Below are 11,136 nucleotides of genomic sequence, written 5' to 3' on the forward strand. Positions count from 1 at the left end.
AAACAAGTCTTTTAGGAAACCTGAAATTCCTATAATTTAAGGAGTAACTCCAGCTAGGTAGGAAGTGCCCAACAGTATAAATTTCCTTGCCCACTACCCACCTTGTCCTTGCACACAGCTCAGGACCTTAAAGGACTGATTCATTTCTGTTCAATTCCAGGCTAAACAGTAGTGTGGCGAATTCTTTGAATGCTGCTTAAAATAAGATGATTGTGGGCCAGCAAGATAGCTCATTGTACTAAGCGCCTGCTTAGGCAAGCACAGGGACCGAGGTTCAATCCCCCGCACCACATGCCGCACCTGACCCACCCTCAGGCACGCTGAGCCTGGGACAGAGTGGTGGTGGTGCACACCTGTAATCCCAGTGCTGAAAACACGAGGATCACTAGGAATCCAAGCTGTGTATGGAAACCCTGTACCAAATGCCAAATGCGTATATATATATGATTGTCTACACAAGAGTCAGTCCCACTCAAGCAATCTGATAATTTAGTCTTGTGATCTTAAATTTTTGTGGACTCTGTTTCCCTTTCTCCCTGGTAAGCTGGTGTCTGGGTGGCTCCGAAGGGTGCCGTCCACCTCACAGCAAGCCTCCCTGCGGCCGCTCACTCCCCTTCCCCGTTCCCTCCTTGGCTCCAGCTCTTTCTCACTCAAGTCTTCGCTGGCCTCTCTAACCCAACAGACTCTCCAAATTTGATGTTCTCAGAAGACCATGTGTCTTCCAGCTTTTCTTATGATCATTGTTTCACTGTTACTTATGCGATTATTTGAATAAAATCTGCCTTCCTCATTGCACTATAAATTCATGGGGGGGGTCCCATCCATGCTTTATAAATTTGCCGTGGAACTTCACTCCTAGCACAGTGTCTGGCCTGTGGCAGGGCCTTAGTCAGTGTTGCTTAGCTGATACTTCGAGCATCCACACTGTGTTCAAAGCACAAGAGTAAGCTCAGAATGGGCTGGCTCTTCTGTAGGCCTCTGGACAGATAAGAAAGCAAAGAAGCCTTAAGCCGCAGTGGTCTTGGCTGAGCATGGAAGGAACTTGGCTGGATTCTGCTCTGGCCTCATCGCAGCCCCTGGGCGGGTGGAGGTCACCCTGCCCCGAGGAAGCAAATCCTCCCTCGTTCCCCACACTAGAACTCAGAACCATGCTTTCCTGGTGTCTTGCATTTCAAAAAATATGTAACAGAGCTGCTGCTTTGGAATATATTTTAAAAGGTATTTTAAAGGAATAGTAAACATTACCACATCTTAAAAATAGAGCACAGAGATAACAAAATACTAAATATGGTAACTATATTTTAAAATATTTGCTTAAATACATGTTAATTGTTACTAATATATGAGGTACACAAGAAAAATCAAACCACAAAAAAGGCAAGGTTTTGGAAATCAGAATGAATTAACAGGAATTTCTGGTCATAAGACCCTTCAACTATCAATCTAGTTTTCATTCTGTCAAAAATATTTGAAAGTAGAATAAGATTTTTGGTCTTAATTCAGACTAAAACTATAAGATATACAACCTGGAATAGTTTAGGTTTTTTTAAACTCCAAAATTGAAAAGAAAGTAAAACTGTGAATCACTTCACCCACCGACTTTGCAGATGGCCATTTTGTCCAGCCCGGACTGAGCTGGACAAATGCTTTTCTAGAAGTGCAGTATTTAGACTAGCTTGTCTAGCTAAGCACCTTGGCAGCCTCCACTGTAAGGTGGGGACACCTGCTCTGACCATCAGAGAGGCTGGCATTGCACCCGGCACAGGACAGGGCCAGGCAGGCAGCAAGGTCCTCCGGTTGGTCATTTCTGCCGCAGGCTCTGCCAGGGCAGTTCTGGTCCTGCTCCACACACACATTAATCCTGTCTCTGCTAGTCAACTGTACTTGGCTTTTCTTAGATGAGGTGCTAGATAGCAAAGAAAATGCTCTCATTATTATGTTATTTTGCAAAAATGTATCAAGGCAGTTCACGGAGCAGTGTTGTAGTTATTTGGAATGAGGAAAGCAACATGCAAACCCTTGCCGTGTGCAGCTTGTGTTCCAAAGACAGACAACACAGGATTAGGCACAGGGTGTTTTCTGCTAGTTACCTCATAGCTGCACTTTCAGTCACTTGTGAGCCCCAGGCACTGATCCTGGGAGTCCCTTTGGAGCCGAGACTCTGTATTATCAGTGCTGCTGGACCTCTCTGCCCTTCCCTCCCCCGACCTCCTGTTCTCTCTCCTACATCCTTTCGGTTTGTGTATTTGAGTTGTGAACATGTCTGTTTTGAGGCTGAATTGTCGTCTGCCCACGCTTGCTTCCCGTTCTAGTCTAACTCAGCCCTCACAGAAGCCTGCTGCGTGCCCCTCGGGGTGAAGGGGGGGTCGTGCGCGGCGATCGCTCCGTGGGTCCTGTCTGCACAGGTGCTCAGATGAGTTATGCGTCTCTCTCTCTCGGTAGATTGTTGGCTGCGACCACCAGCTGGGAAGCACCGCTAAGGAGGATAACTGTGGGGTCTGCAACGGAGATGGGTCCACCTGCCGGCTGGTCCGAGGGCAGTATAAGTCCCAGCTCTCTGCAACCAAATGTAAGACACTAAGAGATGGGGCAACCTCTGTGCTCATTGGCTTGTAATCTTCCCCTGGCTTGGCTCTGGCTTCTCCAAGCAATCAAGGAATAATACCTCCATCAAAGCAGAGAGGAGTCTGAAATTGTGGAGCACTTCATGCTGCTGCCTTGTGAGTTCGTTTCAGTAGGACACGTCACCAGTGCAGCCTCCCTCTGAGGCCCAGCAAAGTGAACTAGACATGCTCTATACATGGACACGTGTGGTGCTCCCCAACTGGAGGGCAGACTGCATCCGACTCCGGCCTTTGGGCAGTCGGAGGTTCTCAGGGAAATATGGCGGGGAGACTGCAAGGGTGCACACGAACGGACTACCCACTGTGTGACTGTGTGTGCTGGGGCTTCCTGAAATAATCTTATTGAATCTTTATAACAGTCTTATGAGCATAGCAGAATTAATTTCTTTGTTATGGATAAGATGCCTGCAACTTAAGGAGATTAACAACTTGTTCACAATTGCAGTGTCATAAAGTAACAGCTGAGATTCGATCCCAGAGTCTGAGTCCTAAGCCGAAGCTGGTAGCTGTCTCTGGATTGTCTTGTAACCTGCTGCCTGCCTCTTGGCAGACCTTCTCGAAGCAGATAGGTAGACTGTGGCAGAGGACCCCAGATGTCCACCACTTAGATCTTATTAGGTAGATGGCATGAATCCCACGATGCCTAAGCCAGCAGCACATCACAGACCGACCCAGACCACCTCGCAGTAGACTGGCCGCTGTGATGACTGCTGTTCTAGGCACTACAGGCAGAAGATCATCTTTGTACACAGCACATGTGCTTGTAGAATTATTTTGAAATTTCTGGCCAGTTATCTGCAGACCCTAGTGTTACCCAGGATTTTCAGTAGATCTTTGATTATCCCTTTCCCAGTCTCCTCTGGGTTGGGAAGTGCAAGTGAATACATGTGCTAAGTGTGGTTTTGTTTTCTTGGGGGAAAACAGTTGACATATGGCAGGGTTATGACTTTAAGTAGAGCTGCAGGTCAAAAGGCAAGGCAGTTATTCAGGTGTGTCCTAGAGAACTCGTCATAGAAGTCGTGGAATGGCGGCTTGTGACAAGGGTGAATCTCTGGGGGCCCGGAAAAGACTTGGGACTTTTAAACACATGAGAAATTGGAAGTGCTAGCTTTGGGAACCGTCCACATTCTGACTTCGCTGGAGACAGTGATTCTATAAGAATTTAAAAATCAGGACTACTCTGGCAGATAGAACGAAAGAGTGACGTAGACATTGACAAAGTCTGTTCAGGCAAGATTTTTCTTTGCTCATGAGTATTGGAACTTCTTTTATAAGATGAAAATGTAAAGAAGTTGGAAAATAGAAACCAGGAAAAGGCATAACGCTTTTGTTTGTTTTGTTTTGGCAGTACTGGGGATTGAACTCAGGCCCTTGCACTTGCCAGGGAAGAGCTTATTTACTGAGCCATCTCCCCAGTCCCCATAATTCTTTTAAATACCTGAGACTATTTCAATTACATTTCAAAGTTTGGTTATTTGCAAAGCTACATTGAAAAGATCACTCTTACATTACAGGACTCTTCAAGGAATGTTGGAAAGATTAAAATACATCTAATTATTTGCCACATAACTGAATCAATCCTAATGATCTGGGAATTGCCATTTGGTGCAGAAGTGGATGTCCATGTGAGGTGACAGGTCTGGGGACTGCTGAGAGCCTGTTTCCTTGGTGGGACCTTGCAGTCTTCTCATGTCACGCGCCTCACTGTTCTCACAGAGGAGCAAGGACACTGCCGCGAGAGGCCTTCCTCTCGCCTGCCTGTTAGGGATGAGCAGCCCCTTGCCCAGGCCCGATTCTCAGCACAGGTGGGAAAGCTTTGAAGGAGCGGAGGCAGACTGAGAGCCGCGTGTCCTCTTCAAGCCTGCAGATCAGCGTCTCAGTGACAAGTGCTCTACTCTCTTGGGTTCGGGCCAGCAAACCCTGCAAGATGAATGAGGAGGGGCCAGGGATCTTCCCGGAACCGGAGGGAAACCCGCCCTGACTCAACCCCCAGGCTCGCTGAGGGGCAACAAAGGCAGAGCGTTGTGCTGGGCACAGATGGTTGTTCCAGGTAGCAAGGCAGGCATGGAGGCAGGGTGACCGCTTGGCCGAATTAAGAACTTCTATGGGATTGTCCCCTTGGGGGCCTCCTTGCCCCCCAGGTCCATCTCTGCGTGAGGTGGCACAGCACCTGTCTTCAAGCCACTCCAGCTCCCTGGAATGAGCCGGCTTCTGCCTCCAGGTCAGCCCGAGCAGAGGCCGACTGTCTGGTTCCCCAGGACCGCCAGGCTCACCATGGGTGGATTCTATAGTGCACCTCCTGGTGATGGTGCTCAGCGGCAAAACGCGACGGACTCGTTGGCCGCACACTGGCGCTGCCTCATGACGACGTGATTTATGCAGTAGAGCCCAGCACGCACACGGCCTCCGCCTGTCCATAGCAGCTGCCGAGCTGTCTCCTGGGCGGATGCTGTCTCTGCCCCAGGAGAGTCTTCCTCCCTGTCCTCGCAGACTGGGCGCAGCCCCCGGGCAGGGGACACGAGGCAGCTGGGGGCCCAGAGCCCCCCGGGTGCGCCCGGAGCTGTCCTGCCGGCCTGTCTTCTCGCGCTGCCGAAGGAAACCCTGAGCTAGCCACATGCTCGCCTCGAGCCCCCAGCGCCCGGATTCCCCACCTTGAACTCCTTTTCTTTCTAAATTTATATCCAAGGTTTTTCCCTTATATTATAAAGACCCGGGGAAACAAAGAAAAAAATGGAAGACTGGGGAAAGATCGTGAGAGAAGGTTCCAGAAGGAGAAAGAGAAGTAGGAGGGGCTTACCAAGCGACCCCCGTTCTTTGCTGGTGAAAAAAAAGAAACCATCTTCATATGAACACATTATCATTGCCTGTTACAAATTCAGACCATGGAAATAGAGCAAACTCAAGCAAAATATAGCAAAACATCCCCACATCCCCCCTTTTCTAAAGAAAATGACTGTCCGCTGCTAGTGTGAAATTTTTCCATTTTTCCTGGTTACTTCTTCCTGACTTCTCAACCCAATTTTTTTTTTAAAGAAACTAGCTAATGTGACTGTACTTTTGGCTCTTGATAACTAAAGGCTGATTTCCTAGCATTTTGCTGATGTGTGCCATTTTGCGTGTCTCCCAAGTATACTCTGAAAATAAGCACACCCAGAGCCAGCCCATTTTCTATCTTAACTACTGTCTGCAGCTTTGCACATACTTTCTTTATTTCTGTATGATTGTAAACCACTTGCGCATCCTAAAGCTTGTCCTCCCTCGCAGGCATAGCAAGGGCAGAATAAACTAGTTTGTGTCAAGATAGAATGACGCTCCTGCTACCTGAGGTCATACCTCTCGGACAGTTGCTCACACTGATTTATAATGGCCATGGTTAGTATATTTCTGTACTATCATGCTAGATCAAAGATTTTAGGGCAAAGTGCACTTATAATAAAACACAAGACTCGCTATATGATAAGTACAAAATACATGTAAGGGATATGCATTTTTAAACATGGGTAATAAATTGCCACTGTGTTCCTGGATGCTCCAGACTGTACTCTCGATCCCATTGGGAGTGTATATTGATTCAGTGGTGATTACTGACCTGTATCCCTACTATGTGCTGAGGAATTGTTCCAGGTGTTGGAAGCATGGCGCACAGCAAAATAAGCCAAGTCCAGTTCATGCCTGAAGTTCACATGCTGGCGTGAGGGACACACACAGAAACAGATCAACAAAGTGTATCTGACAGAAGGTGACAGAGAACATGGAGAAAGCAATGCAGGGAAGAAAAAGATGAGGATGGGTTGCTGGCCAAAGGAGTTCAGAAAGACTTGCAACTTTTAGTAGGTTAGTAAGAAACAGCCTCAACAATGAGAAAGCATTTGAGAAGGAATCTGATGGTGGTGAGAGAAGGGCGTAATACAGAAGGCAAAAGGAAAGGAATTTCGGGCTGAGGGAGGGAAAAAGGCAAGCAGAGAAATGTGCATTCGTGCATCTTGCATGAAGGATGAAGACACTACCCTGGCCAAGTGAAGTTGTATTTCAATGGGGAATAAGAGGTAATGGAGACAGGGCTATGAGTGGGGTGGACAATCGCAGGGGTGTTGGAGAGTTTTGCAACAACTCAACTTTGGATGTTGGGTATTTTTGTCCAGCAAATACTCATACTCAACTTTGGATCTGCATCTGGAGGAGAAGAGAAGTCCTGAAGGGCTGGGAGCAGAGGAATGAACTTTCTTGACATTGGGGTGGAGGGTGGGCTGGCACTTGGCATTGAGCTCAAGGTCTTCAAACTGAGCTACATCTCTGCCTTTTTGAGACAGGGTCTCATTGAGGCATCACTTTGCCCAGGCTGGGTTCAAGCTCACAGTCTTCCTACCCTGGCCATGTAGGGTGCTGGGACTGTCAGAGTGTGCCACTGTGCGCAGATCTAATGGACCTTTCTAAGGGAACACTCTTTGCTGAGAGCAGACCACAGCGGGGACAGCAGCCCTGTGGGGAGCTGGGTAGTGGCGATGGTGACTTGGGAGGAGGGAGGAGAAGTGACCCAGGTCTGTACACACTGTGTTTCTTTGAATCTAAGACACTGTTGATTGGGAGACACACCATTATCTTATGCACACAAAGAGCAAAATGTCTCCATTGCATCCAGGAAATTATAATGATACTTTTGACCTCTTAGGGCTCTTACTTCACATTTTTAAGAGACTTGTCTTAGATTTAGACATTTCGGCCACTGTTCATGTTTAACAAATAAAATAAATGATAAATTAAACTGCTTCTGAAACTCCAACTCTTCAATCATTTCTAATTTGATCACTATTCATCATTAGAAGCCCTGGTAATATAGTACTTACAAGAATAAATGAAAAGAAATTCCTTGGTATTGGTCCCTTTCTTTAAAAAAACCCAACTTATTGGAGTAAAATTGGTATTTAATCCATAAGATATTTGGTGTATAGTTTGGTGTGCTTTTTGCATACACTCAGGCAGCCATCACTGTGGCCAAAGTCGTAAATGCATCCATCGTCCCAAATCCTTGTAATCCTTTGTCTTAGTCACCTTTGTCTTGATGCTGAGACAAAATACCCAACATCCAAAATTAAGAAGGGAAGGTTTACTTAGCTCACGGTTTGTAGAGGTTTCTGTCCATACTCAGCTGGCGCCAAGGCAGAGCGGCACATGGCAGAGGGCAGCAGTTCACAGTGTGGGAAGACAGCAGCAAAGCACCAGAGCAAAAACAGAGCACAAGCCTCTTCTCCTCCTTGATATTGTGTGCAGGCCCTCGACCCTACGGTGGGCCCTTTACAACCAACCATCTCCCTGCCTTCCTCTGCACAGGCTGAGGGTGTCTACAAAGTGAGGGCCCTGGCCCCTGCTGGGAGGAGCTGGAAAGCCTGTAACTCTGTCTCCGGAGGTAAGGGCATGAGAACAAGAGGGGCAGGTTTAGCAAGCTGTCTTGGAAAAGCCCGGGCCCATGACCAGCTGCGGCTTTGGAGGGGGCAGCCAGACATAAACTATAACATCTCCTGTTCCTCCACCTGTCCTCTGCACACTGCTGCTGTATGGCTGTCCCTACAATGAGGTTGCATCTCCTCGAGTTTGATGCAAACAGAAGTATTCAGTATGTGCTCTCCTGCTGGCTTCGTTCATATGGCATAGTTGAGATGGTTCAGTAGTTCAGTGGCTCATTCCACTGCTGAGTAGTAACCCCAGTGTATGGGCAGAGCACAGTTTTTGCTCCACTCATCTGATGATGGACCTTTGAGTTGTTTCCACTTTTTGGCTGTTGCAGATAACCTTGCTGTGATCATTCATGTGTACCTCTTTGTAGGGCTCACGCGCCACACTTTCTAGGGATGTCCACAACTTTTATTTCATGGGGATCACTTCTTAGAAGTAGTACGGCTGGACTGTGTGCTAGGAGGACATTTGACACTTTAAGAAATGGCCAGATTGTTTTCCAGAGTGGCTATTTTAAAAATTTCTACCCAGCAGTGTATGACAGTTTCATCAATATTGTCCCAATTTTAATTTTATCCATTCTAATTGATATGTGGCGATATTTCATCAGTGTTTTAATTTGCATTTTCCCAATCCCTGATGCTGTGGACTCTGCTCATGGTGTGCTAGTCTGCAGCTGCTGCTGTAGCAGGTTGGCACAGACCTGGTGACTTAAGCAAGACAAATTCAGTATTTTATAGTTCTTAAGAGTCAGCATTGCAAAATGGGCTTTGTTGGAAAAAAGGCAAGCCATTAGCAGGACCGTGTTCCCCTTAGGAGCCTTTGGGAAAATCTGCTTCTCTTCTGTTTTGATTTCCCACTCTGAAGGCCGTGCGCATCCCTCGGCACGTGCAAAGCCAGCAACACGGCCCCGGAAGGCTGCTCTCTGAGTCTAACCGCATTCTTCTGCTTTCCCATTGTATTTCCACGTATGTCTGGGATTTTGTTGAGACCACTCAGATAATCAAGGTTTAGCAATCTCAATCCCACCAACAACCTTGACTCCCCATGTCCAACGCAGCATAGCACATTGAGTGGTTCTGTGGATCTCTTCGGCAGGTTGGGGCTGTTTCATTCCATTTACTTGTTCTTTGGCATAGCGTCAGCTCACCGCATGCAGTGCATCTAGTGCATATTCTTTCAGCCAGCACCTTTTTTGCAAAATCACTTAACATTATCTTTTACAGAGTGAAAACTTTTCATTTAAATGAAGACCAAATTGCCAATTTTCTCCTTTCATGCATTACGCTTTTAAAGTCATGTAAGAACCCCTTGCCTAACTGAAGGTCATAAAGATTTTCTTCTATTTTAAAAATATTTTAGTTTAACACTTTAGCCTTCAGAGCTGTGACCTACTTGTAGTTCTTTCCTAGAATATATGAGGTCTACATCTAGGTTCATTTTTCATACAATGCTTAATCTGTCCAGCAACATTTGTTGAAAAAACATTTTGTGCCCTGAATTGTCTTTAAATATTTTTTAGAATTCCATTGGCCATTTCTGTGCATCTTTTTTCTTTTTTGTGGCTGGCTCAGCCTGCCCTTGTGGCAAGGCTGTGCAGCATGTGCTGCCAGGGATCAAATCATGGTCCCTGAGCTTGCCTAAGCTTGCCTAAGCAGGTGCTTTAGACCGCTGAGCTATCTTGCACACCTGCATCTTCTTTCTTTTTTTATTTTATTTTTTTGGTGGAACCGAGGATTGAACTCAGACCCTTGCGCTTGCCAGGGAAGCGCTTATTCCACTGAGCCATCTCCCCGGCCCCTACCTGCATCTTACTTCTTGATTCTCCCTTCTGATCAATGTGTTTGGCCTTTCACCAATACCTTATGGCCTCGGTTGCTGTGGCTTTACAGCAAGTCTTGAGATCAGGTGGTAGGATTCCTACAATTTTATTCCTCTTTTCAAACTAATTTCTGGGTATTCTGCTTTCCATTCCATACAAATTTTGCCCACATCTACGAAAACAATTCCAGAATTTTGATTAGAATTATGTTAATTCTCCATATGAATTTGACAAGGAGGGAAGTGATTGACATCTTTAGGGCATGAAGTTGTTTGGTCTATGAGGACTCTGTCTCTCCATTCATTTAGGTCTTTGATCTCTTTTTTCAGTCCATATTATAGCATACAGATCCTATGTATTTCAGTTAGATTTATGACTCTTGTATTTTTAAGCTATTACAAATGGGATTGTATGCTTAAGTGTCATTCCTATTGTATATTGATAATTTATAGAAGCAAAACTGGTTTTTGTGTAATGTGCAAACTACAGAATGTATTGGCTATGTATTGTGCAAACTTGCCAAACACACTAATAGTCCTAAGAATGTTTTGGTAGATTATTGAAATTTTCTACATAAAGACCATATTGTACACAAACAAGGATGTTTTTTCCCCTTTTTTTTCCTATTCTTAGCTGCTTGTTACTTTTTCTGGCTATATTGTACTAGCTAGGGCATCCAACCAAATAGCCAGTGGAAGTGATGAGCATGGTCATCCTTCATCCTAGTCACAGTTCTATATATATATATATATATGTCTACAGGGTGTTCAGGGTCTCACTACCAGATCAGACTCATAGTGGGCCGCCTGTTTACAGTCTCCCAAGAGCTGGGATTACAGGTGTGCGCCACCACGCCCAGTGTCAATTGCTGTCTCAGCACGCCCCAGGGGTGGGGCCAGCATGGCAGGCCTAAGGATCAAGCCCCCCAGCCCCTGTGCTTTAATCCACTGAGCTATTTGGCTGGCCCCCAGATGTAGGTTTTTGTAAATGCTTTCTTTCTTTCTTTCTTTCTTTCTTTCTTTCTTTCTTTCTTTCTTTTTTTTTTGTTATCAAATTGAAGAAGTTCCTTTTTTCTCCTAGTTTATTGGGAATTATATCCCAATAGAATGCATATTGCATTTTTTTTTATTTTTTTTAAATATTTATTTATTTACTTATTGCGTGTGTGGGTGTGTGTGGCCAGCTCAGCCCACCAGGGGGGCGGGGCTGGCTGGCATGTGGTGCTGGGGGATTGAACCG

General features: G+C 46.0%; 1 protein-coding gene across 1 annotated transcript in view; it reads left to right on the forward strand.

Moving 5' to 3' along the window:
* Adamtsl1 (ADAMTS like 1) overlaps positions 1–11,136 on the forward strand; it is a 996,797-nt gene that overhangs the window by 734,945 nt on the left and 250,716 nt on the right. The window contains exon 6 of the mRNA XM_023715857.1: positions 2,443–2,569. Coding sequence (XP_023571625.1) covers positions 2,443–2,569 — 127 coding nt within the window. The remainder of the gene's footprint in view (positions 1–2,442; positions 2,570–11,136) is intronic.

The sequence above is a fragment of the Octodon degus genome, unplaced genomic scaffold, assembly GCF_000260255.1.
Source record: "Octodon degus isolate 3935 unplaced genomic scaffold, OctDeg1.0 scaffold00044, whole genome shotgun sequence".
NCBI classification, from domain to species: Eukaryota; Metazoa; Chordata; class Mammalia; order Rodentia; family Octodontidae; genus Octodon; species Octodon degus.